General features: G+C 51.0%; 2 protein-coding genes across 2 annotated transcripts; both read left to right on the forward strand.

The window, feature by feature from the left end:
- Window positions 1-4,642: 4,642 nt before the first annotated feature.
- On the forward strand, window positions 4,643-11,756 carry HERPUD1 (homocysteine inducible ER protein with ubiquitin like domain 1). The gene is made up of 8 exons (XM_059824805.1): window positions 4,643-4,774; window positions 6,187-6,264; window positions 6,345-6,419; window positions 7,104-7,225; window positions 7,606-7,728; window positions 8,378-8,716; window positions 9,979-10,084; window positions 10,721-11,756. The coding sequence occupies exons 1-8, from the start codon at window positions 4,643-4,645 to the stop codon at window positions 10,886-10,888; spliced, it is 1,143 nt and encodes a 380-aa protein (XP_059680788.1). The 3' UTR covers window positions 10,889-11,756.
- Window positions 11,757-17,834: 6,078 nt separating this feature from the next.
- Window positions 17,835-27,009, forward strand: CETP (cholesteryl ester transfer protein). The gene is made up of 16 exons (XM_009814733.2): window positions 17,835-17,970; window positions 19,005-19,119; window positions 19,917-20,051; window positions 20,590-20,660; window positions 21,721-21,808; window positions 21,937-22,006; window positions 22,311-22,371; window positions 23,006-23,097; window positions 23,377-23,556; window positions 23,975-24,025; window positions 24,367-24,534; window positions 25,998-26,065; window positions 26,188-26,230; window positions 26,316-26,385; window positions 26,734-26,819; window positions 26,919-27,009. The coding sequence occupies exons 1-16, from the start codon at window positions 17,844-17,846 to the stop codon at window positions 26,991-26,993; spliced, it is 1,500 nt and encodes a 499-aa protein (XP_009813035.2). The 5' UTR covers window positions 17,835-17,843; the 3' UTR covers window positions 26,994-27,009.
- Window positions 27,010-27,392: the final 383 nt, after the last annotated feature.

A 27,392-nucleotide genomic window follows, 5' to 3' on the forward strand; every position in this document is an offset into this window, starting at 1 on the left:
CACCGCCGCTCCCGCGGCCACGGGGGATTTTCACCGGCCATGACGTCACCGGCGAGCAGGCCGGGCGCCGCCGCGCCATTGGCCCAGGCGGGGCGGGGGGCGTGGCCGGAGGGTTGCTGACAACGTCGCCGTGGCAACGGGGGCGGGGCCGGGCCGGGCGGGCGGCAGGACCCCCCCCCCGGCCCCGGCCCCGGCGCTCCCCCTCCCCGGGCCGGGGTCGGCTCCGCTCCGCTCCGCCCGCCGCTCCCGGGCACGGCTCCTCTCCCCCGGCGGGACGCCGCCGCGCTGCCCGCCTGCCCCCGCCGGAGGGGACGGCACCGGGCGCAGCCGGAGCCGGGGACCGCCCCGCCCCGCGCCGCGCCGGTGGTCCCGGGCATCCCATCGCTCTCAGGAACCTCGTTAGTGGCACAATTAAAATCAAGAGGGGCGGGCGCCTGCCCCTCTTCGGCGACGCTGGGCTCTGACACGTGGCTGGCATCCCCACGCGTGTCACCGGTGGGAGCCCTGGGTCCCCCCGGGGATATTTCGACCCCAGGCTGGCGGAGGGTCCTGCCCCTCCCGCTGCTCTGGGGCTGCCCGCTCCCTGCTGCCAGGGGTTCGGTGGGTTTTTGGCAGAGGGCTGGCAGGCCGCAGGGGCATCCCTGGCAGCGGGGGACGATTTTCGGACGGCTGCTGTGCCTCTTGTTCCAACCTCCTGGTTACACGTTCCCTCCGGTTTTTCTCCCCCTGTCCGGCACAAAAGTTTTGTTACCGCTCCGGAGCGGCGCAGGCCGGGGAAGGTTAGTCGTTCCTGCGACGGATTGCTTTACCGAGCGGTGGAACAACAGAGCAAAAGGAGAGGAGCTGCTCGAGTTTGCTGGGTGTACGGCAAAGCCCTCGCGTCGCTGTGCCCGTCCCAGCGCCGGGCTGCCAGAGCACCTTTCCTTGGGTGCTGCTGGGTTGTGCCAGCAGTTGATGCCTTTGGGATGTATCTCCGGCCAAACTGGCTCTGCTCAGGCACAGAAATGCTCGGAGACACACAGGCAGCCCTTTCCCTGCGGAGCCCACCGTGGTGCAGCTCTGCCCGCGTGATGTCGGAGCACGCTGCGAGCTCCCTGCCTGCTCGCGGGCTGCCTGCACCGGGGTCACCCACCCCAGTGCCTAAAGAAGACGAAAGCCCTGTTCGTGGGCTGGAAGGAAGCTGCCACACCGAAGGAGCCGTGACAACAGTGCCATGACACGCTTTTTAAAGCCGGACACCTAACAAGCGCAGCGCTTCGTACGGAATAAACACATTGAACCAAATCCCAAGAATCAGCCCGGCTTGATCACGCCATCCCCCCATCCTTGCCCTATTCCGGCCCGCGGAGCAGCCTTTGGACAGCACGAAATTGCATCAGACCCCGGCATCACCACCACACTGGGCCCATGTAAGCCGGACTGCAGCTCCTGGCAGGCTCTTCCCCTGCGTCACCGCAGCTGGCTGAGCGAAGGGAGCGTGCCAGGCTGGGAGGCCGCGGGACACCTCCTCGCGTACCGGCAAATTCTCCGCCGTCTGCTCCTGCTGCGCCGAGAGATTGCCACACAGTGAAAACGAGCCTGACCACACACAGAGCCACAGAGCTGTAAACTCATCAGCAATTTCCCCCCACCCCCCCCCCGTTGTTTTTTTTTTTAAACAGAGTAATTGTGTTGAGGTCAGAGAGATAATCCTGATTTACACCAGGGTTAATGTTTACGCAGGCACCGGTGACAAAAGAAGCTTGCAGCCCTTCATTTCCAATTTTGGTAAAGCAGAGTTAATTGTTCAGCAGGACGGTGGGGGTGACATGCTGGTCACGCCTTCGGTTTTGCGCTGTGTCCCCAAATCTGCTGCTGCAGAGTGAGACCTAAGCTAAGCAGACAGTATCAGGGCAGGTATTTGTTTTGCCTTAGTCCCAGGAGCTCTGAATCAGCCTCTGGGACCAGAGCACGTGCTACCAAATGTCCAGAAGTGTCCACCGACTTCAGATCCACCAGTTCTTGGCAGCTCGGGGCGAGGGCAGCGAGGGCCTGGCTCTCCGGGGGGGCTCAGCACCCCCTGATTTGGAAGGGAAATGCTGAGGTTTAGCACTCAGGTTGGCGGGCGCCTGGGGAGTTCGCTCCTCCACCCCCTGCTCAAAGTCGGGTCAGCGCTGGGTTCCGATAAGGTTGTCTAGCACGTTCCCGTGAGCGGGCGGTTTTCCCAGGAATGGCTGGGGCAGGAGATGGGCAGCGCACAGCTCAGGTGAGCTCTGCCCCACCTTGTCAATGACAGAGGGGAGAAACACAGGAGTTTGAGCTCGAGGCAGGATCGGTGCTGCGACTACAGCTGCTCACCCGCTCCACGGGCCAGCAACGGCACAGAGAGTCCCAGCAAAATGCACAGGCAGAGCCTGAGAACCTGGTTTGATACCGGTATCTCCACAGCTTTACCCTGTCCCTGCCACCCATGGGAGCCCTCTGGGCGCTCCGAGCAAAAGCTGCAACCAAGAGAGCAGCAAAGTCACCTTGACCTTAATGGGGGATATTGGCAAGGGTGGCCTTGGACACTGCATTTGCCTTTCCCTCCTCCAGCGCCGTCAGGAGCTGGGGGACACGGATCACGGTCCCTGCCGGCAAAGCAAGAGCGGCAGCCAGCTCTGACAACGTCTCCTTGGCTTGGTGGGGACACAGAGCTGAGGCTGGGGAGGGAAAGCCCACCTGAGCGCTGAGCCTCTTCAGGGACAGCCGAGGGCAGAGCAGGCGGGGAGCGCAGCCTCAGCTCTGAAGCGATTCCTGCTGCCGCAGTGCTCATCGTAGGGAGGGATGCAACACAGGAATGGGCTGCGCTGGCGTTCTCCGGCCTGGCAAGGACGTACCCTGGCAGCCGCGGAGGGTTCGTCGGACCAGGCGTAGGCTCAGTTCATTTCTTTGTGATTTTATTTTGCCGGCTCCCAAGGCAGCAATGCCCCGTGGCGCAGCTCTTCCCCAGGAAGCCGCGAGGTGATGCATCCCTGTGGCGGAGCGTCTTTTCTGGTTGCAAAATCTGGTACTGGCTGCAAACTCATCCGTGCCTTTGGGCAACAGGTCTGGCTGCCAAGGAATACTGAGCAGCTAATGAAACACGCGGAGTAAATACATGGTGCTGACAGATAAAACTGACTTCTCACATTCCTACGATATCATTTTAAAGTACGCTAAAACCCCCTCCTGGTGCATCAGGATCATTACCACCGGTTTCCCAGTGCCGGATCACATCTCAAAGGAAGATGGGTATGGGGAGGAGGACTCCGAAGCTGCTGTTCTACATTTTTATGTTTGGGTTGGGTTTTTTTCTGTGGTCAGCGATAATGTCTTGAATTATCACCTTTCCCCAATCCCCCTGCGCACTCCTTTTGGCCCCGCGCAGAAGCATGGTGCGTCCTGTCCCCGTGAAGTCAGAAACAAACCCGTTGAGGTCACGACGCAGATCCGGTAAAATAACCAGATGCGGTAAAATAACCGTATGACAAAAGGTGACGTTTCACCTGGACTGGGCTGCGGATCCCTGGTGTGCACAGGGCCCCACGCAGAGCTCCGCTGCTCCTGCGGGCGAAGGGGAAAGGGAAGAGCGAGGCCGGAGATCCCTAAAACTGGCGCTGCCGCCCGAGCTGATGCGTGGTGGAGCTTTGGCCCGAGCTGATGCGTGGTGGAGATTCAGCCCGAGCTGATGTGTGGTGGAGCTTTGGCCCGAGCTGATGCGTGGTGGAGATTCGGCCCGAGCTGATGCGTGGTGGAGCTTCGGCCCGAGCTGATGTGTGGTGGAGCTTCGGCCCGAGCTGATGTGTGGTGGAGCTTTGGCCCGAGCTGATGCGTGGTGGAGATTCGGCCCGAGCTGATGCGTGGTGGAGATTCGGCCCGAGCTGATGTGTGGTGGAGCTTCGGCCCGAGCTGGCGGCCAAGGGACGGCGGTGAATAGCCCCGCTGCGGCGCGGCAGCGAGGCCGGAGCGGGCAGGAGCGGGCCGGGGGGACGCGGGTTGGGTGTCTGAAGGAGAGGGTGCGGCAGAGCACCGGTTAGGGGTCCCCCCCTCCCTGCTCGGTGCCGAAGGGGTGGCTGGGCCGGGCCCGGTGGGGCTGCGGCCTGGCGGGAGGGCGGGCTCGGCTCCCTCAGGCCCAGCGCGGCCCGGGGACGGGGGGGGGGGGGTCGTGCGGCCATGGCGGCCCGGTGAGGCCGTCCCCGCCCCGCTGCCTGCGGGACCCGCGGGCTGAGCACGGCCGGCCGCCACCGGGCGGGAGGGAGGGAGGGCAGGGGCCTGGCGCCGGCGGGGACAGCGGGACCGGGCCCCGCCGCCGCCCCCCCGCAATGGCCGCCAGCCCCTCACGGCCCGGCCTGGGGTGGGGGGTCACGGTCGCTATGGTGACGCTGCGCCGAGCGTCGGAGCCCCCGCCCCGCCCCGCCCCGCCCCCGCCCAATCAGCCCCTCCGCCTCCCGCCACCGCCCTCCCGCGGCGCCGCACGCGGGGCTCCGTCCCATTGGCCCACGTAGCAGCCCCCGCCCCTCTTCCCACCGAGGCCAATCAGCTGCAGCCACCGCGGCCCTGCAGCGGGGCGGAGCGCGGCGGGCGCCTATAAAATGGGCGGGCGGGGCGGGGGGGCGCTGCTGGTACCCATTCCGCGTCCGCCATGGAGGAGCCGCTGGCGCTGCTCGTCCGCAGCCCCACGCAGCGGCACCCCGACCTGCGCCTCCGCGCTGCCCCCGCCTGGACCGTGCGCCGCCTCAAGGCCGAGCTGCGCCGCCTCGTACCGGAGGCGCCGGTGAGTGCGCGTCGTCGTCCCCCCCCCCCCCGTTCCCATTTCCCCTCAGCGGCCTCCGCCCGCTGCGCGAGCCCCTTCCTGCCCTTGGGGCGGGCGGCAACGACCCATCGCCGCGGGGCAGCGCCGGGAGCTGCCGCGGGGCTTCCGGGGCCGCTGCCGCTTCGGCCGTCCTCCCCCCCCCCCGGGGTGTCCCGCAGCCGATTGCATCAGCTGCTGGGGGGTGGGACGTGGCCGGGGCGATCTTGGGACTTCAGCTGGCTTCTGGTCCTGCCGCCGTTAAATATTAACGGCCCTCCCGGGGCCGCGCGTCCTGTGGGGTGTCTGCGAACGCCAGCCGCTGGCGGGGACCCCTCCACCCCGCGCCGGCTGCGGGCGGGGGGCAGCGAGGCCGGCGGGGGGGTGGCAGGCCGGGGAAACCGCACCTCCGGCGGTGGGGGGGGGTGGGTGGGCTGAGGCACCTCTCGGGTTTGGTTTGGGTGTTTTTTTTTTACCGAAAGCTTTTCTCGCGTGGAAGGAGAGGCAGCCCGGTCCGCGCGTGGGGCGGTAACGGGGTTTGTAGAGTTGTTTGAGGGTGAAATTTGCCTTCCTCTTGAGCCCCGGGGCTCGTGGGGTGGCCCCGGGGAGCGCGGCAGTGCTGGGCGGCGGGCAGCGTTCCAGCGGGAGGCTGTGCTCCTTCTGCCTTCCCCTCCCCGGGAGCGGGGGGACCGCCCGGCAGCTCCATCAGCACGCTGTCCCCGCCCGCTGTGCTGGGAAGGCTCTGGGCGAACAGCTGAGGGGGTCGGAGAGACTTATTTTGGCACTACCTCCTGCGCTGATCAGATGAGGTGGTAAGGCCAAACCTCTGCTTCGGTGAAAATGGTTTTGTCGGGACTGTAAAAGAGACAGCATGTAACAAAGTTGTTTGCCAAAGGGGTGCTTTATGGCCTCCTTTATGTCCTCCTGCTGATAGAACGAGAGGAAATGGCCTCAAGTTGCGCCAGGGGAGGTTTAGGCTGGATATCAGGAAAAATCTCTTCCCTGAGAGAGCGGTGAAGCATCGGAACAGGCTGCCCAGGGAGGTGGTGGAGTCACCATCACTGGAGGCGTTCAAGGAACGTGTGGACGTGGCACTGCGGGACATGGTTTAGTGGGTATGGTGGGGTTGGGTTGGTGGTTGGACTTGATCTTACACGTCTTTTCCAACCTTAATGATTCTGTGATTCAAACCTCAGTGTTCGTAGTCTTGCACTTGAGTGTTCGGTTGTTCTCATCTCATCAGCTGAATTTAGATGTGCGCAATTCCCCATGCACCTTAATGCGTGGGGTGTTTGCAGCTGCGTGCCTCTGCCCATCTGGCTGCAAGTTGTGTCAGTTAATGCTTGCGTGTGCTTGGCAGAGTAAATCATCCTTTTCCTGGTTTTCTTTCTTCAAAGCCTGAAGAGGACCAAAAGCTGATTTATTCTGGGAAGCTGCTGCTTGATCATCATTATCTGAGAGAGCTGTTGCCAAAGGTATAAAAAATTATTTTGTGATGTGCTGAAATACATAAAGAAAAGTGATTTTTTTAAATATGTCTTCCCTTATGTTTTAGGAGGGGGAGTTGCATGCTCTTCATTTGGTATACAACTTCAAGACTCCTGCAAATGTGCAAGAAACCAATGCAGAGGTACTCATACTAAGTTAACACACTACTCTGAATCTTGGGTTCGTGACTACAAAGGGGAAGTACTGAGTGGCTATTTTAAGTTCACTGATACCACAGCTTTTTCCTACTAGTGCAATGTCAGTATTGCTTTGTGATGACTTTGTTAGGAATGTATTTGGATTAAGCTGAGTAAAAAAAATTACTCTGTGGTTCCTCAGTAAAGACTCTTATGGCATCTGTTAAGAAGTATCAAAACTAACCTAGTTATAACACACTGCTCAGGAGAAATGCTTTCTGGTAAATTTGGTTTTATTAAATAGACTATGCTTCGTGTCCTGGTTCTTTTGGGCAGGGGCTGTACTTATGGGCAGGAGACAAAGTGAAGTGGTTCTGGTCTGTATATCGGGGTGTGGGGAAGGAAGAAGGCTGTTAGCTGAAGACATTTTTAACTGCTCTCATTAATGACTCAGCCTGTAGAGAGGAAGCCAAAGATGAGCCTCAGTGCTTAACTGGTCTCCAGAGTCAATGGCCAAACCCAATTTATACTTTCAAGTGGATGTGCTAATGTGTCTAGAGGTGTGTTTACATTGCCCATTATAGGCAATATATAGGCAATATAAAGCCTATTCAGTGTGGTGTAACCTTTCTGTATGAGGCTTGTGTAGTGTCCTCAGTAAACCTCACTAACTGCATTGCTGTCCCTAGGTTAAAGCTGATCAGCCAAAGTTATCGTCAGAAACTAGTCAAGAACCTTCTGTATCTTCCTCAAATGGTGAAAGACAGAGATGCTCTTCTGGTGGCCAATCTTCAGTGGAAGCCAGTAACAGGTAAATACAATTTTCACATAGAACACTAGATTTTAAAACCTTGTCTTTGTGTGGATGCCAGCCCCTTATGCCAGGCATACTGTCTTAAGTCCATAGAACATGGGCCAAAGATGATGAGGATGTATAAAAGCTTTAGTGGATGTGGAAAAAGCTAATGGAAAATGCACTGTTCTTTTAGGGGAAAATCTTCCCTTTATTCTTCTGGGTAAAGATGTTACTGAAAATAGTAAGCAAAAACTCTGCCTTTAATACTTTAGAAGGAAGAATTAATTTTGCGTTTGGATGCACAGAATGGCAGAAGCTATTTACGTTGTCCTGTAATAAATGACTCTTGCAGTTTGTCAGTATTTGCTAACAAATGTGTTTAAATTTTGACCAAGGCTTGAAACAACTCGGCATCCCTTCCAAAGTGTGGCTCCTGGCTTCTCTGCTTATACGACCTACAGCATGCTGCAGATGTCCTGGCTTCAGCAGATTTATGCAAGACAATATTACATGCAATAGTAAGTTTTCTGTCCAAAGCTGCCAGTAGAAAGTAGAAACTGTAGTACAAGGAAATGGAGAGCTTCTGGCAGTTCCTCTTTTGATGTAGTGTGATTGGAAGACTCTTTGTTGTAGCTTCCGCTGAATGGTGTGGGAATGTAGCTCTAACTGTCATCTGCTGCTGGGTTTACTGTTTACATCAGTGCTTCTGAGTCCTGCAAATTGCAGATCTCTGGGTCTTTTGATTGGGAGGGCAGGTGTCACTGCAGAGTAAATGTAATTCTGTGAGTGAGCCTTAGCTCTTCACTATTTTTTTGACTGCTTAAAGTAGCATGCACAGCACTGACTGGAGATCAGTGTCAGAGGTAAAGCTGAGACTTGTAGCAGCCTTCCAGGCTACCTTTTAGATTGCTCTAAAGAATTTCTTGCAAAGTATTGAAATGATTGTTCATAAAGTGGAAAGTGCTTGGTTTGACTTGTTGAAGTCACTATGCAACTGTTATGGGTAGGACTAGAACTTGTTTTTAACCCTTCTGTAGCCTCTAAACTTGATGCTTTCTGCTTGTATGTGATCTGACTCTATACTTAGATGGACAAATTTTCAGTGCCTGTGTTGTGTGAAAGGATTTGACTAAGCCTTATTCAGTACTTTGTGTTCTCTGGTTTCAGCCTGGCTGCATCTGCTGACCCATCCCACGTGCGTCGTTCTCAGGAGATACCCGTGGCACCAGTGACACCCCCGGTTCCTCTCCCAGACCCGTTTCCTGCGCAAAATCAGCCTGGGAACCAGAATGCTGCTGCCCAGGTTAACGCAGCAGCCAACCAGAACTTGCGGATGAATGCCCAAGGGGGTCCCCTCATGGAAGAAGAGGAGGAGGGTGGCAATCGAGATTGGTTGGACTGGCTCTACTCAGCAACACTGTTTTATGTTTTTGTCAACATTATCTATTTCTACTCCAGTGTCAGCAGATTCCTCCTGGTGATGGGTGGCACTGTTCTGATGTATCTGTAAGTGTATGGTATTAATATTTACTGTTGTATTCAGAGATGTTTCACTGAAGTACTGAGCTCTGTACTGTGGGCAGCTTTCTGGCATTTGAGCTTTGTATGACTCTTGTACCTGGAAAGGGTGAACCACTCCTCTGTCCTGGTATAAGTCAGTATTTAGCAAAAATAGAAGTATAGCCTATGCCTGGATTAAATGAAGAATGGGGGATAGAGGTTTTTGTACTAATGTTTCTGGTGTGGCTGGCTTTCTTTTTAGAAAACCACTTGAAACCTAAGTAGCTTTCAGTGTAAAGCCCCAGCAGCTCAGTGGTGTAGAGCAGATGTGTTGGTTCAGTGTAGTAAGTTGACAGGTGCTCATAGGAAAAACAAATGTTTGAAGTCTGTTGGGAAGACGGTCTCATGTTTGCTATCTAAGTCATGTACCCATGCAGGTTTTTCTGCTGTGTTGCCTCTCTGGAGAGCAGACCAAGTTAAACTGAATGCGGTGTCCTGAACTGCCTTTGAGCCTCTCTAGGGTGGGAAACTTGGGATAAATCTTAAAAGCACAATAAAGATAATGGGTCCTCAGCTGATGTGCTTGATCTCTTGTCTGAGAGGGATAATCTATCCCCTCAAATTCTTTGACCACAAGTGATGTAGGCCTCAATTCCTGTTGGTGGGTCTAGGAGTTGAAACTGGAGCAGCTCAAGTGGTCAGTTCTTCCATCCTCTATGCAGACTTGGAGAGTGAAGGTTAATTGCTTTATTAAAAGTCCTTAAATTTTACTATTAATAGTTCTGAAGTGTAACTTTGAACAGCTTACATTGTGGGTTACAAGGTGCAGGTGCTGTAGAGATGCAGACCTTCTAAGAGGTTGGTATGGCCTGTTATGTTTTGGTAAGATAGTGCTGTTTTGCATGTTTCTTGTTGTGCCCTTTTTTAGGGTGAGTACAGAAAAGTTACCCAGGGTTGTATGTAATGTGGTAAACAGGCAGGTTTCCACTCTTACCCCTGTAGCAGCATGTTCCAGCAGGCTGAGCCCTGCTTAAATAGGTACAAACCTGAATGTAGTGCTGCTCATTTCAAATGCAAGTAGATGCTCCTAGCACCTGGTTTGCTAACAGGAGGCTTTGAAAGTACTTACTGGTTAGGGCAGAAAGACCTTAATATGCTGAACTTGCTGTCTGCAGCTCTGAGCAGTTGGATGTTACTTGAACTGTGTTGGTGTAACATGAAGGAGTGTTTTTTAACCAATACTAATAAAAATCTATTGCCTTTGCCAGGCACCATGTTGGATGGCTTCCATTTAGACGAAGACCAGTTCAGCCCTTCCCAGGCAATGTTCCTCCTCCAGCTGCTATAAACCAGGACCAGAACAATAACTTCCAGGTACTGTCTTGGTATTTTTTTAAACCATGAACATGAAACCCTGTGAAGTTTGAATTTTAGTTTGCTAATTAAATGTAGTAGCAAAAACTTTGTCCTATGAACTTTCATCAGAAAATGTTTTCATGGAGGAATAATTGCCAGCCTGCTTCCTCCTTTGTAGCAACTCTTCTGTTCTACAAACTGTCTCAGGCTGGATGTTATCTTCTAGTTGTTTCTGGCCTTTAGGATGTTGTAATGGAGAGAGTGGTCTGTCACAGGCTAAACAGATTCTGTATCTGAAGACAGTGTTTAGATGACTCAGTGATAGGATTTGAGTATATAAGCAATTGGAGTCTCGCATTTCAAGCTGATGCTTCTGGCTGATGTCAGTGGAAGTCACTTAATTGTAAATACATACATAGTTTACCTGATCAGGTGCTTCATGTCTGTCCTAAACAGTGTTCTTGGACACAGAGCATGAGTTAACCAACACCACCAGAGTGCAGCTTGGTTTTTTCAGTGTTGTGGTTGTCCGGGGATACTTGCATGCATATTCTGACAGTGAAATTTGGGTAACAAAACATGCTGCTTGACACCTGATTCTTCTAACTCATTTCTGCAATGTTCTCACTTAACAAATACCCTTTGTTTGGGCAGGGGGAAAATGCAGGCAGAGCAGATGAACCCGAGGCATCTCCTGATGAGGGACAAGTTTTACAAGAACTGCAGCAGGCCAACCCTTCCTTTATGAGCACAGCGTGGGTGTTTTTCAAGACTTTCTTTGCGTCCCTCCTTCCAGAGGGGCCTGGAGTGACCCGCAACTGACTTGTCACCAGTCTACTCATCTGAAACTGCGATGGGCTTTGGTCTGCTGGAGCGAATTGGATACCAACTCCAAACCAGGAGGGAAAGCGGCTGGCACTTCCTCTGGCTTTCACTGACCAAGCAAATGAAGCTGCAAGGAGCCTTAAGTCATTACAGCCTAGGGAATAAGATGCTTGCCCTCGTTCCAAAGAAGTTTGTTCTGTAGCATTTATTAGGTACCTATGTAGAGGCTTGGCATAGTAAACTTGTGCACTAAATGCACAGGCTGTGAGCAGGTGTGCAAAAATGTTAGAGAAGCAAATTGCTTCTTCTGTGCAATGTGATTCCTGTTGGAATGTTTCAAATGCTATTTAAATTACACTGAGTGTAGGATCTCAAACAAAATTGCTAGATATGCATTAGCAGATTTTTAGGAAAGATCTATTGTTAAATTGCTTCAACAATAGTTTAAAAATTCTGTGTAAATATTTTCCTATGAGGGATGTATGGTGCAATTTCCTTGGTGGACAAAGTGGAGGACTGTAAGACAGTGACCTCTTGATAAGCAACTACCTCAGTGGAGTTGCAGGCTAAATCTCATGTTGCCAAATTCGGATAGCTTAAATTCAAGGCTTAATTTCCCCCCTGCCAAATCATGGGAGAAGAATAAGTGTGTTCAGGTCTATATAGCAAGAATTTATGCAAGATGTAAACTTCTTCACTGCTTTTGGATGCAAGGTTAAAGCAGTCTAATGCCTGTATTCAACTTTGATGCATTCTCACTCCAGAGCGACTCTCTTGTATTACTTCATTGTGTTACCTTTAATTTCTGATATGGTTAAGGGCTTTGATTCCAATAAATTTTGCAGGCATTTATATTCATACTTTATACACTGTACAGCAATTGGAAGACTACCTATGCAAAGCACAGGATGTGCTCTTACCTTGTTTTTATTGAAAAATAATAAATGAGTTGGGATATGAGGGGAAAAGATGCTTGCAGAGCCTTAAACTCAGCTCCTTGCCTAACTCTATTCTTCAGCAGCCTTTAGTAGTTGAAGTGCCTTAGAGCTTGTAGCTTGTGTTTGGTCACTGAAAGCTGCTGGCACAGAGGCTGTGGACATCTTGAAGGAGGTAATTCTGTAAGTATTTGGAAAGTTTAGAGCTTAGCGTGTGACTCCTGGTGGCTTTGCAATGTGTTATCTTGGCTTGGGGATTTAACTTGGCTTGGAATGTGCTGTCTCGGGACAACAGCTACTCATGAAACTTGCAATGTTTGTTTAGCAGTGTCTTGTCAGGGCTAACATGCATGAGTTGGTACAAGCAGTTGTAACAGCCTAACTGGTAATGCTTGATTTTTGCCACTTCAGATCAGACTGATGTTAGACATGGTTTGTCGCTGTTACCTGTGGTAGCAAGTTTAATCTTAGTGATGTATTTTTGGCTTTGAACAAGGATTTCCTTTCCAAGCATCTTATCAAGTAAGTTTTTCTGCCACATCTTCAATTTGTTGAAGACTTGGGGAGGATGGGTAGGACAAAGTGGTAACATTTAGCAATAAAGTCTTCTGTAAATACTTAGAATGAAGTAATTTGAAAGGAGGTGAGTTTTGTTACTTCGGGGATATTCTGCATAAGCCTTTGCGGATGTTCTTTAAGGTAGTGTCCCCTCTTTCTTGCCTTGCTAATGGTAAGTCTGCTGGTGCTTAGTACTGCATTTTGTGGAAGATGGATTTCTTTCTTCAGGGTGGGTCTAATAATCATTCAGGTTTCTCTGCAAAGTACCTAAATCAACTGAGATGTGCCTGGGCCCAGTCTTGGGAGGAGAGGGTATTTCTTGGCAGCCAGAAATAAACTGTTTTGGTATGGTTTAGGCAACAAGTGCTGACTGCTGGATTACTTGGGAAATCTCTAATCTGAGTTACCAGAGTTACAGTTGCCAGAGACAGCAAAACATGTTGTTGGCTTGAGGTTTTTGCTACTCCCACAAGCAGATTGGTTTAAAATTAGCTGGAAAACTAATTAAGCATAGCTAATGTCACTGGAGGGATGTAGTGAGGCTCCTGGGCCTTAGAGAATGTTTCCTTAATGGCTTAGTGAAATGTGTACCTCTGTTTGCCTTTGGGGTGGAGGGCAGCTGTGACTACAGCAGAGGACACTGGGTGAATAATGTGCAAATAAATACTGTGTAATTCTGCAGAGACAGCTGCCAGTGCTGCACCAGGGCAGGAGCATGGGGAAGCAAGAGCAGTGCTTGGCTGAGAGGTCTGAGCACCAGTGACTCTGGCTGAGCCAGCCTGGTGTTATGTGGAGTGGGAGTGTGGCATGGCCCTAACCCCTGTTAGTGATCTGTAACCAGGGAAAGCCTCAGCTTCACCTGAGAGAGCCTGGGAGCAAGCTGGGATGATTGAGGTGTGGGAGCAGTGGAAGGAACTGAGGCAGCTTAGCCGGGAGAAAGGGCAATGTGAACAGTGAGGTACATAAATAGTGATGGCAAGGAAGGGGATATAGCCTGTGTGCCAGCTGTGGGTTGGACAGCATGGGCCTTAAATTAGTTGAGGAAATTCAGGTTAGACATTAGGAAAAAAGAGCCTTGACACTTTCAGAGCAAAGCTGCTGAAAGAGTGTAGGAATCCCAGAGAGACTTTCTGGGAATAAGGTGACCCTGTGCTGGGACAGAAGTGCCGAAGTTGCAGAGAACAGAAAGGACCTTGAGGCTCTGGATTTAGGAAGCTGGGTTTGTCTTGGCTCACACTTCCAAGCTGAGTGATTCTGCTGTGAGTTTAAATCCTCATACTTGCAGGCACAGCTGTGTGTGAATGCACTAGTGCAGCACAGCTGCAGCTAACATACCTGTTCAGGCATGGGTGTGCTGGGCAGAGCTTCCCTGAAAGCAGGTGGGTTGTGCTGGTGGAGATGGTCCACAGAGTGGCAAAGTGAGCAGTAGAATAAAACCAGCTTCTCTGCTGCTTTGTCTCCCGACATCCTCTGGCAGCTTCCCCCAGTTGAGCAGATCTCTGTCCTTGCTGGAAAACAAGTTGAGGGAGAAATGTAGTGGCTGTCTTATCTCAGGCATTTTTCTTCTCACTGCAGGAACTTCTAGCAGGCTGCTTACTTGAGGAGTCATGGAAGTCCTGTTTGTCACCAAGGGTATGCTCCTGTCCTCAACTTACAGAATATAAATCTCATGAGAATAAGGTTGCTGCTGAGCAGATAAGCTGGGGGAGGAGGGACTGACTTCCCCTGGCCTCCAAAGAGCTGTTTCCCTTGTGCACATGTTTGTCCCTGTTTTCAGCATCCAGGGACATCCCAATGGCTGTGCACTTGCCCGGTGAAGTGTTACAGTGTCTCTCTGGCCTCTGCTCTGTGATCCATTTCTAGCTGTTTGAGGCTGGTGGGATTTGCAGAGCTATGCATCCAAAGGGTCTCTCCTCAGAGATGTGTCAGGCCAGCTGGAGGCTGTCTCAGGGCTATTCCACTATTGTGCTACCAAACATGCCAGCTGCACCTTCATCACCTCATCCCTGCCCCTCTGCTTCACAAGAATAGCTCTTGAGATGTCTGCTAGTATTTAATGATGTCTGAATATCAAATGGAGGTCACAAACCTGCAGTGAGGGGCTTGAGGTCTATTAATGCTCACTGCCTGCCAAGGAGGGCTGGGCAAGTGCTGGGAGATGCTGCTTCTAGGCCCATGTCTTGTGTCTGCTCATTGGCGTGTGCTGCAGAGGAGCCACCCAGAATTTCTTATATTAGTTCTGAAAGTTGTATTTCTGCTTTTTCAGTCTGGATGTGGCAGTGCAGAGTCAGTGCTGTGGAAACACAGGTGGTTGCTCTTCCAGGCTTCAACCCAGCTGCCCTTGGCAACCTCAGCTGTGAAAAGCCTGGGCTGACCTAGGGCCACCTGTGTGTGCCAGCTTATTTTTTGGGTTTTGGAAGTTGTTATGGGTGATACTGGGAGGGAAGAGATCAGGCTGGTTTCAGGGGAATTTCATGGGAAACCATGTGAAACTTTGTTGTTAAAAAAAATAATCTTCATGGGTTTCAAAGTGGGCTTTGTAAATTTATTTGCTGCCTGACATCCAAGCCTGTCATGGTCACAGTTTTTATCTGTAAGGAATAACCTCTCTTCAAAGCTGAGTCTCTCCAACCTGCTGCTGTGGCTTGACAGGACAACCCTGGCCCATGCAAGGCGCATGGTTGCAGTCTCCAGGGGCTGGTGCTGGATGTGTGGGATTGACCAGGGCCTTGTGCTGCTGAGCACTGGATCTGTGTGAGATGGGAGCAGCCGGGTTTGGGCGTGCCCTCCTGCCATCCCAGGGCTGACCTGTATGAGTCCTGGATGTGGTGCTGGAGCCCATCCTGCTGACGGAGCAGAGTTGCGGCCAGGCTACCTGGAAGGCTATCTCAGGAAGCAGCTGCAGGGTAACACTGAATGTTTGGGTCAATGCAGTGCGAAGATTAATGGCAGTGATGTACCTCTGCTCTGGATAGTGTGGGGAAAAACAACCCTGGTTATAGGACAATCCCCAGCAAGGTGGTGAGCACACACGTGTGTGCATGGCCTTCAGATAAAGCCTTACACAGCAAATATTTACCAAAACATCTTCCAGCATCCCCTTTGCAAGCATTACACAGCAGCCTGGGCATTTAACCTTTCATTGGATTTTAAAGCCTGCCCTGCCTCTTGTTAGCTGAATTTAACCTTTCTTTGGGTTTTTAAATCCGACCTGCCTCCTGCTAGCCTGACCTTGTGCTGGGGAGAGGGTGGGCTGCTCTGTCCCTGCTGCCCTGGCCTCTGCCTAGTTATTCCAGGGCAGGGATGCTCACAGCACCTCCATGTTCCATGCGCTTTTGCTGCTGTAGGCGGAAATTCTCCAGCTTTCCTGTTCTCACTGGAGGTCAATGCCCAGCAGTCCCCTGTCCTCCCTTGCTCTCAGCTCAGGTCATCTGCCAGCAGCAGCCTCTGAAGCGGTGATGGGGCAGGGGAGCAGGGCTTTAAATGCACTAGACCTACCATGACCAGCACACTGGCTCTGGGTTCTCGGTCTTTCTGTCCTTTATCTACCCTGGGACACCAGGGACAAAATGCTCTGGTTTTCCCTTTTCTTCATGCTGGTATGAATTGCTGCCCTGGCCAGAGGGGTGGCTGTGGCCTCCTGGGTCCTGCCCTGCTTTCATTTACAGCAACTGATACCAGCCTCAGCAGGACTGCTTCCCCGCTGCAGCGTCTTGTCCAGATCTGTTCCAGTAAAGCTTAAACTGTGTGCAACACTCCCGAGTTTGTGTCCTGCAGTAAATGGGAGTGTGTCCTTCCTCTGCTGAAAGCTGTGCTGAGGATGCAGGCAGATGTGCTCATGTGACACCTAGCAGCACCATCTCTCTGATTGCTGATTTAAGTGCCTCCCTGTGTCTGATGTGTTTGCTCCGTGGTACCTGGGGCTGTGGCTGCAGCACTCCCTCACCCCATGCCTTGGCCACTGCACCAACATCCTTTGAACTGCAGGCTGCCGGGGAGGGCTGGTTCATGAGAGCCAGGAGCTGAAGGACAGAAACCAGAGCTGTTATGAGGATAAACCCTCTTCAACTTAGATCCTTTTGTAGCGTGTCTGTGCCCTTTGCAGCTTCCCTGTAAAGACGACTCCTAGCCAGGGCAGCGAGGATGCCATGGCAGCAGAGACGATGGTGCTGGGCTGCCATGTGGGAGCTATGATGGTCAGACACCTGCTATATGTGCTTTCAACATTTTTCATTTATAATGCAGTATCGGCTTGCAGCAGGCAGCCTGTCCTCGGCCACTATGCTGCTTGCCTGGTAAAGTCTGGAGGAAGCCTGCAGATGCTCTGTTTCCCTCGGTGTGTCAGTGACCGCAAATGCCTCCCGCAGGGTACCCGAGGCCATTCACTTTCTCAACTCAGGAAGAAAACAGGGCGGCAGGGTGGGGGCTGCTGGACAGCGGGGCTCCCTGGAGGAAATGTGCTCACCCGGTGCAGTGAGGATGAGGCATCTGCTGGGGAAAGGAGGAAGGCTAGTACCTTGTCTTGCTCAGAGGGTTGAGTGTGCTCCTGCAGCATTGCCAAGATCTCACCTTTCCTTCTCCATCAGTCTTTGCTGGCAAAATGGTTCACAGGAGCTGCTGTGAGCCTCATTGATGCAATAACCTCACTCTGTTTTGTCCTGGAGCTTGTTTTGGGATGGGCCCCAGCACCACAAGAGGGGTGTGGGAGGACAGTGGCATGCAGTGCAGGTGTGCACCCGGAGTGGATGTGAACTTGGGTTTCTAATGTCCCAAATAGCAGCTGAGAGGCTAGGTGCATGAAAAGCTCCAGCTTAGAGGGTTCTTGCCCATCTGGAAGGTGGCAAACCAAAGATGGACTGCAAAGCCAGCCAAAAGGCAGAAAGGTTCCCAGTCCTGTGGTCATGGAGCTCTCCAGGGATGTGGGAGATGTGGGTTTACCCAGTGGTGGCAGGAGGGACCCCCTTCCCAGGAGCATGCCTCAGTTTCCCCACAGTGTGCCTAAAATCAGGGGAGGGAAGAGTAGTATGTACCTTTTGAACAGGGCTTTGCTGGGAAATTGCTGCAGGAATGCGAAATACGGAATATTTCTGTGCGAAGAGAGGCAGAGTGCAAGGCTGATCCCTTGACTTTATCCCTTTCTAATCTCCATCCCCCTCCAGCTTTCTCCACCCACCTGGATGCATACATGTACTGAGTTAAAGCAGTTTTGGCAGGAGAGCCAAGTCCTGCAGCCCGAGCGCTGCTGTGGGAGGAAGGCAGCGTGCAACTTGAAGAGTGTTAAGGAAACTATAGGAAGATTAGGAAATGTGTGATGAGTTTTGATAACTGGAGGAAGCAGGTCATGTCCTGCTTCGAACGAGGTCTGCTTGGAGGTATGAAAGCAGCTTTTGCCACAGTCAAGAATCAGTTGATCTCGTCGGCGCTCTTCGCTCTGGCCGAATACGCTCTGGGCTGGCAGGATGAAGCTGGGGACCTTTGGGATATTGCTAATGCTTGTCCACGCGTCAGCAGCCTGTGAGTTTGGGCCCTTCCCTTACGGCGTCACGGGGATCGTCTGCAGGATGACCAAGCCTGCAGCATTGCTGTGTAAGTGCCTGCTGTATGGGGCTGCGTTTCCCCGCTCTCTGGCAGGAGAATTTAGTAATAGACTAGCCAAGCGAGGGGGTTTCTTGCTTCTCTGGCTATTGTGGAAACTCTTTATCTAGTAAGATGTATTAATACCTGTCTGGGAGCGTGGGTTAAACCACAGGCACCTGAACTGAATAGGCACAAATTCTCAAAGGAGCTAGAAAATGGTCTTCAACCCCTCTCCTTAGTCCAAAGTTTTAGCAATGTTCCTTATTGGGGGCTGGCGTGATGGAAGAGCTAGAGCAAGTGTGTGTTTGATTTCTCACCTTGCTGCAATTTCATCTCTTGGGGTCGGTGTGCAGAAGGAGAGAAACAGGGGTTCTCTGCTGCTGTGGGTTTATTTGCAAGGATTTGAGGGGCTCTGTGGGTGGGGGAAGAATAATTAGTGCTTCTGCAAGAGTAGGAACAGCTCTGTCCCATCCCTTCTGACTGGTACATGTAGGGAAGGATGCTGGGCCAAACTAAGAGAGGGTATTTCTGCAAGGAAAAAAATCCTGTGTAAGTGTGTGCTTGAGGCCGAGGCTGGAACAGGCTGGATAACTTTAGGAAAAAGGGTACAGAAACTTGGGTCTCAGAATTTTTCCTTTGGAGACCCAACAGCTGGCTGCAATACAAGCAAGCAGCAACAGAGCAAAGCACTGGGGTAAAGTCAACAGCTTGTGAAGTTTAAGGACAAGCACAGCCTTGACCTTTCTAAAATCTGCCCCTAAGGTGCAGGTGAGGTGTGTGAAAGCTGGGCTTGATTCCCTGGAAAGAGCCCTGCTGTTGGCTGCTGAGCCACACATGCTGCTGCCCCCAGCTGCCATCAGCTGTTAAACTTAGGGACTTGGGGTTTTTTTAATTTACTCTGAAGCTACTTCTAGTGCTTCCTTAATCTAATGGAAATGCTTTGGTTAAAACTCTTCTGTAGTGCTTTAATCCAGGGTGCGAACCCGCCTTGCAGCCAGGAGACACTGCAGTTTGGTATCTTTGCCCTTTTCTTCCACTGACAGTGAACCAGGAAACAGCACAGATCATTCGAGCAGCATTCAGAAATGCCAAATTCCCAAATATCACTGGGGAAAGGTCCATGCGGCTCCTCGGCAAGGTGGCTTACGGGCTGACCAAGTGAGTATCTCTGTGTCTCTGTGCCAGGGGAGGTGAGGGCTGATGGAGAGGAACAGAAACTGGCCTTGGAGGGAGCTTTGATCCAGCAATTCCTAGTGAAGGCAAAGGTCTGGACCAGGGCAGACACATTTTCTGATCTATGGCTTGCAGAAAATTTGTGCGCTAAGGTTTAGGCTGCTGATGTGTTATTTAAGAGCTTTTCCAACTCAGTGGGCAGACAGCGAGGCAGTGCATAGAGCAAATCTCTGACAGTGGGATGGGGAGCTTTGTCCCTGTGGACTGGAGCTCCTGGGGCTCTTCATCGACAGATGGTGCCCATGGCACATGGAGTGGCAGAGGGCACCCGGCCGGGGCTGCCGGAGCCAGCCTTGTCAGCAGGATGTCACATGGCCGGGCTTTGTGACAAACAAGGCTGGGTTTCACTGTGTTACTAACCTTTATTTGGGGACAACAAATGCAACGATGCAAAAGCAGGACGGATTTCCTGCTGTGACTGCGGCTGACGTAGAGCACTGCAATAAAACAGAGTAGTTTCTGCAGTGTGTTGCTCTGTTTCCTGTTTAAAGCATTCCCCCCGCCTCATATCCAAACGTCACAGGGGAGGAGCAGTGCACTGAGGCTGAGTGAAAGCACCGTTGCCCTGTGTGTGGCCCCTGGATTTGCAAAAGCTCCTGAGTGCTTCCCAGAGTTGGCACAGGCCCCTTAGAGACCCCACATCCTCAGGAGCAAACCTCTCTTGCCTGGTCACAGAAAACAGCCCCTGGGTTGGGGACAAACTGGGTTTCTGTTGTTTCTAGCATCCAGGTCAATGACTTGTCCATAGAGCACAGCGAAGTGGAGCTCAAGGAGAACGATGCCATTTACATTACCATTAAAAATGTGACGGCCTTCTTCAAAGGGACCCTGACCTATGGCTACGCCGGGGCCTGGTTGTAAGTACCCGGGGGCTGGCTACTGCTGACCTCCACGGCCCCAGCTCCTGCTGCTGCCCACCGGCTGGCCTGGTCCATGGCACGAGTAGATGTGGAGGGGCTGCGCTCCTCTGGCCCTCTAGCAATGGCAGCATTGCTTGCTGCCTGAGCGAAGCAAGATTTTATATGCCAGCAGCTTAGTCCCATCACTGCTCTTCTTGTCCTGCTTTCTGCCTTTCTGTTTGCACCATCACCCCTTGCATGAGGAGACAAGATGGCCAAAGCAGACAAGTTGACTTCTTCCCTCCCCTTCATTGCTCTAAAAACTTTGAGTGGGGAAAAAAGGGGCTCCCATTCGCCTAAGTGCCGCTAAGGTGGTGATTTGCAATGATTTAAAGCCAGAGTATTTGAGATGGGCTGCTGCGTGCCGGGGTTTCGCGCACTGTAGTGCAAGGACCAATGTGAGAGGTGTTATAAAACCCATCCACGGCTGATGTGCAGTCAGGGAGAAGCTGCTCCCAGAACACGTTGCTAAATGTCCTCTCTTCTGCCATTACAGTTTGCAGCTTTTTCATTCAGTTGATTTTGAAATCGAGTCTTCCACTGACCTCCAGATAAACATTAAACTGAGTAAGTAACAGCTGGGGATCACTAGCTGTGGGGGATCTTTGTGCGCATGCTTCCTCCAGAGCAGCAGGATGGACTGGGTGGTGGACACCTCCGTGGGGATCAGACAGCATCCGGAGGTTGGAAGTGGGTCTCTGCCACCCTGTGCACACGGGCTAGGAGACAACGTGGCCCTCGGAGACCTCACAGTTTTAACAGACCAAGCAGAGGAAGCTGATACAAATCGTTGCAGCAAAGTTATGCTGATTTACACCAGCAGCCAGTGAAGAATGGTCTGGCCTTCTGGACTGTCTTTAGGACTGGCTTTTCATCTCCTGCTGTTCAGGATGACTTGAAAAAAACATGGGGATGTTTCAAAAGAGCAAGCCAAATGAGGGCTTTGGTGCAGGAGGTTTGAACATCCTTATAGTCTACTTTTTCAACTGCCTCCAGCTCAGACCCCAGGTGTGCTCTGGAAAACGAGTCCTCTTCCTTGGGAAAGTCAACAGACTTAGACCAGAAAGGGACAGAGGCAAACTACACTCCTCCACCTCCCATGAGGGATGTGGATTATCATATGTGCCTCAAAATACATTTTCCTGCCTCAAAATATGTTTTCCTGGTAAGCTCCCAGGGGGAGAAGAGCAGTACAAAACTCAATGACAGTATATTGCAATTTCCAAGCTTTTTGCAATACAACTTAATTCCCTCTGTGCTTTGGTTTGTGGGTTGCATGTACTGCCCAGGTTCTCCTGGGTGATGTTAGGGGACAGCTGAGTCCTGGATGATAGGAGCTAGCGAGGCGGGCAGGTATCCGAACAAAGTGTGAAGAAGGGTGTCTGATCGACTTGCTTAGCTGGAGCGGCAAGCAGAAACACTCCATCCAGGCAAGGTAGCTCCATCTGCCCCAGCTTTGCAGGGTCCTGAGTCTTTTAGAAACAGTCCCCAGGAGATGTGGAGAATTCTGGCTGCCCCTCTGCAGTGGTGCCCTGCCTCCAGGTCTGCAGCGTCTGCAATGTGCACTTGTCCTCCTTGTCTCGGTAGCAAATTAGCTATTTTTTCTCTTTTCTTCCATCCCATTCAGTGTGCCAGAAGGACCAAGTGGCTACTGATGTCTCGGACTGCTACCTGACTTTCCACAAGCTGATGCTTCACCTCCAAGGAGACAAGGAGTGAGTCTGTCCCCTTTCAAAATCGGGCTTCACTTGCCCAGCTGCTGGCCCCTGAGCGCTTCAGTCTGAGCATCGCCTACCGTGGGGATCGCTGGGTGGTTCTTGATCATGCTTCCTGTCTTGCGCAGACCAGGCTGGCTGAAGCAGCTCTTCACGGATTTCATCTCCTTCACTTTGAAGCTTGCTCTCAAGAGCGAGGTAAGGTCAGCCACTGCCTGTGGACGGAGGAAAGGTCGGTTTGTATGCTACACTCTCCTCTGCTCACATATGCCCGCAAGATAATAGCAAAACACTTTTAGTGCTTGTGAAAAATAAGGCAAAGAAAAAGAATCCACAAAACCCCCAGCTTGGATGGGGTGGAAGGTTGTGCTGACATTGGGATCTCTGACGGTGCCAGCTGGACTCTGACCAAGAGCCCCCAGATCTCACCAGCAGCCCAGCTCCGCTCCACAACCCCAAATTCTCCCCCCAACTTCAGTTTTTCTCTCCTTTCCTCTTGTAGGTGTGCAATGAAATAAATTTTCTTGCCCAGGTGCTGGCAAACTTTGTACGTGATTTAGCAGGTAAATACCCTTGGTTTTCTGCTTTCTTTTTTTATATGCAACTTTTAACATTTGAGCCGCAGCAGGGCAGCAGCCACATCCACCAAAAAAGTCCTTCAGAAATGTGTATGAGATCCCAAGCCCTCAGACAACAGCAAAATAAACCTTAGCAATGTTATGCTTTGAATTTTCTGCATCAGGTTGATTTTTAAGGGTGATTGCACTGCTTGAAAGACACATTACAGTTCATAAGGTACTTCTCCTTCATTACGTAATGACCAGAGGTGCAGGGCAGGTGCAGAAGGACTGGTGTTAGCTAAAACAGGAGCATGCATTGGAGTATTGAGGCTGAGATATTGCAGCATTTGTATCTCCCTGCTGAAGACTTTCCTATGGTTCCCAGTCCCAAATATCAGGGAAAAGGAGCAGAATGTAAAACTGAGAGTAATTGCCCTTATTTCCCAGTGGAGAAACTGAGTCAGTGAGCAGCTGCAAGATCAGCACTAGCACCCAAAGGAGTGGGACACCCCAGTCCCATCCCTGTATCCCTTTATAACTCCCAGTCACCTTCTGCAGCAAGTCCTAAAAGCAACTGTTGCAAGCTCTGCTTAAGGTCATATTTCTGGTGTGAGGTTTTTGTGTTTTCTTCCTGCAGCAAATTTTGTCCAGGATAAGGACATCAGACTTGATCTCTCCCTTGCATCAGTTCCTTCAATAAAAGCAAATTACCTAGAATCACATCACAAGGTAAACTAACCTGGGCTGCTCAGAGACCAAAGGTTTTCTGGCGATGACATTCACTGGAGGGATGGGAGGGGTTGGTCCCTTTGCTGCCATGCAGTGCTGCTGAGCTGCAGCCAAAGGTAAATCCATGGGCTGGTGCCAGCCTTTCACCCAGCCAAGCAGCTTGCTCTCTGCTGAGTCCAGCCAACCCAGCCTTTGCCTTGCAACGAAAATGCAGGTATTGACATTTTCTCCTGTCTCCCTGCTGCTTGTCGTGGCCAACATGCTTGCTTTCCTTTAAAGGGCTTTGTCCTGTACAAGAACTACTCTGATATCTTCAGTGAGTCTGTTTTCTCCCCGTCGCTACTGACTGAGTCCCGAATGCTCTACTTCTGGCTGTCCGAACACATCCTCAACTCTCTGGCTTCAGCAGCTTTCTTAGATAAGCGGCTGGTATTGACCATCAGAGGAGAGAAGTTGCAGGTGATTTCAGGGGTGGTTGCCTCCTTACCTCATACATCATATTTTGGGGAGAGAGTAAAAAATTCTCTAAATTCTGGTTTTTGGTGAGAGCTAGTTTCTGTAGAAATCTATAGTCAGTCGCTACATGTGATCCTGGTCAGAAATTGGTACCTTCTTAGCAAGTATGTGCTACCAGGTAGTGTTATCCCTTAGAGCAATAACACCAGCTGATAGAAAACTTGTCTTCTGAATTGTAAAGTGATGTGATTTTCTGTGGGAGTACTGAGGTAGAAAAGGGGCGAACTCAGGAGGAACTCAGCTATGCCTCTGAACTGGGCACAAGCCATACACCAGCGCTCTGGCCCATCCAGCCTGCATCAGGACTAACCATAACCTTGCTTTCATTTTTCTACAACCTGTTTCTGGTTTGTTTCTGAAGGCGCTGTTTGAAATGGAAGACACAGAAGCGCAGCGGAATGCGGTGCAGATGGTAACTTTAGTCCTACTCAGGGCATTTTATGTCAAATGAGGAACTTTTCAAATGCATTCTGTTGCGTTGTAACATCTTGTGTCCTTCCCTCAACAACCTGAGTCTTGGGTGGGCCTGATGGGGAAACAAGGGACTGACGGAGAAACTGTTGTGCTTTGCAAGGAGGATTTCTCCACCCTCCATGCTGGCACAGCTTCCCTGAAACCCGGCTGAGTTATTGGGCTTGCGTGAACTGGAGGAGGAATTGGGGACTATGAAAGTGATGCAGCTGTGTGGCAAGTTGGCATGAAATTGGGACGTGGAATGGAAAAAGCCTGACTCTTCTGTCCTTACTTGACCAGATTTTTCAAGGCACCTCCTATAATGACTCTGTAGCCAAGGTGTGGAGTCTAGCCCATCCCCAAATCTCTCTTCAGTGTGAAGGGACGGTCGTGAAGTCCTTGGTAGCAGTGGAGGTCAGCATCTTTCGGCTGGGAGAAGAGCCCCTGATGGTTCTGTACATGGAGAAGGTCAGTTCTTGCTTCTTCTGACTGTGAAGACCTTGGGACAGGCTCTGTCCTCAGTGTAGACCACTCCTGGTGTGCAGGGACAGTAATGGCAGGGAGCCCTTTGGGAAGTGTGGGTGGCTGAACAATGGGAGGTGGAGAAGGCGTATCAGTTCCTTTTAGTACTCCCACCTCATGCCACTCCCCTGACATTTGAGGCTGGGAATGATGATCATGACCATGTTGACTCAGTGCCTCCTCTATTAGGCCAGCCCATCACTGGTGTGCAAGGTGGTAAAAGCAGCAGAAAGCTCTGATGAGCCCCCATTAACCTGTATCAGACACAGTGAAACTCCTTTAGCTGAGGCATTTTAGGAGAGAATGAAAGCACCATGGGAATGTATTTATTCTGAAATCTCCTCATTCCCAAATTCTAGCTCTGGCCCCCACTTAGGGGATGGTTGTCTCTGAAATGAAGACACAGCTCTGAAGAATGAGAAGCTCAAAATATAACCTTTTCCTCTATGTATGCCTGTATGGAAGTTCCTGCTTATGCTGTGTTTTACCCCAAACTGCTTTATACTGAATCTAAGGATGCAGAAAAAAGAAATGCCAACAGCCTTGCTGTCATGGGTAACATCACAAGAAAGCAGTGTGTTTGTCTGGCCTTGTAATTATGGGCTGGTATGGACAGTAAACACTGCACAAAAGCAAATCCCTGCCTGAGGGTAGACCGGACTCTTTAAAGGGTTAAACTGTAATCGAGAATAATTCTCTCCTGCCCTCTGCAAGAATCCCACGTTAGCAGGGTGTTACGGGGAAGTAAGCATGGAGGTTTTTTGTGCTCCAGGCGATATCTTGAAACAAATTTCTGGTAGGATTGCAGAAGCACTGAACTAGAGGTGGTGCCTAAAATCATGGCTCTCAGGATGTGATCTGCTCCTGGCCTGCCAGTCCCCTGGTTGTGACCTGCAACTGGATCACAAAATGCTCCTTTTAAATGAATATTTGCATACAAGCAAAAGTGAGAAAATGAGCCAGAATTCAGATAGCTTTCTTTTTTAATTTGGTTATAAATGCAAACACTATGGTAAGACTACTTATGGTAGCCCTGGCTACCCTGGGGCTGTTCTGTCCACATTCACTCTCGCAATCTTTCATGTCGAGACAGATGGTCATTGGGAAACAACACCCTACATAACCATTTCCTTCCTTATGCAGGATTTGGTTCACAAAATGGCAAAAGCATCAGTCCTGTGGATAAGCCAGTCTAGAGCCCCACAGGCTGAGGCTGTGGGCATCAGGGGGGAGTTCGCTGCATGCAAATGGAGAAGGAAAATGCTGACCTTCTCTAGTAATATCTGGAGGTAAAGCCAGAAGGATGTTGAACTCTGGGTCATAGAAAGTAAACCAGAATGTCCAAATGCAACTCCCTGCTATAAGGCAAGATGAGCTACATCTCAGCCCTGCTGTTCATCTCTGTGCAGGAAATCACGGTCACTATCCAAGCTGTCTATGAGGAAAAGAAACTCATTTTGCACCCTTCGGACTCCAGGTCGGTACTGTGGTCTCTTCTGGGTTTCATTGCCCCTTTTAGCCCATGTCTGAGAGCAGCACAAAAAGAGGATCTCTGTAGCCCTTAGTGACTTTTTCCCCCCTTTTTTCCCTTCCCTTCAGGGTAGAGTTTAAAGTCTTTAAATGCACAGCTGATCCAAGTGGGGTAAGTCCTAAGAAAGTATTCTCTAGGGCGTCTGTGGCTAAATGATGGCTTTAAAACCCTTTTGTGTGAATTTTCTGGCTTTCAGAATGACCCATCCCTAAGACACTTCCTGCAGACAATGATCTCTGTTGTCGGGATCCCAGAAGTGATTTCAAGTGAGTTTTCCCTTTGGGGAAGTGCCATCCTGCTCTGTAAAGCGTCTTACATCAGATCTCCTAAACCTAAGCACTGAAAAAATACATCAATAACCCTGACAGCTGGGGGTGCGGGTGGGGGTGGAAACCACATTAGTGATGCGAATTTCTGCTGGATTCACTTGGGGAATGGGGAACCCTTTGTAAATGGCTGGGACAAAGGAAAAGTGAGTTTTCTGCCAGACCAAAGGTCGTGGGGCATTGAGGCACAATTAGCTTTCGGCAACAGGCAGACAAGGTTGCAGTACGTGATGAGCAGCAAGCTGGGACGGCCTTACCTGTAACTGGATGGGTTTACTGATTCCATAGGGATCGAATCAGCTTTGACTTCACTGATGAACAGCAAAGGGCTTCATCTATTTGAGATCAGAAATCCTGAGATCATCACAAGAAAGGTAAGCACAGTTCAGAAATACCTGGTTCTCAAAGCCCTTCTTGGGGAGTGTGGCATAAACTACTATAATACTTCTCTTTTTTTTCTCCTCCCTTTTTAGGGATATGCAATTGTACAACTTGACTTTGGCTTCCCGAATCATTTGCTTCTTGATTTTCTTGAGAAAAGATTATAGAGCTGATCTCTTCATAAAGGAGCATAGGAACTTGTGTACAAACAGAAAGATTGTGTGTGAACCAATTAAAAGACAAGCTGATTCAGATCAGCTTCGGTTGAATTTTTTTTCCTTTTCCTGAGAAACGCTTCAGTTTCTGTGCACTTGTACTTCCACGGAGCCTTTCTTCTGCAAAGATCTTGAACTCTGCACCTGTATGCACCCTTCTCTTTCAGGATCTTTAAAGGACTTGTGTGCTTAGGAGTAAGGGTTGGACTCTTGAAGTGCATGGGCTCTGGGCTAGCACTCACAGGAGGCAGCAAAATGGGCTTTGCCCCCCTTTTCGCATCTCTGTTGTTATGTTTTGGAAACATAGCACCTTTTGCGCTGATCCTGGGTTTCATTTCTAACATGAGCCAA

This window comes from Gavia stellata, chromosome 15 (genome assembly GCF_030936135.1).
Source record: "Gavia stellata isolate bGavSte3 chromosome 15, bGavSte3.hap2, whole genome shotgun sequence".
Taxonomy (NCBI): Eukaryota; Metazoa; Chordata; class Aves; order Gaviiformes; family Gaviidae; genus Gavia; species Gavia stellata.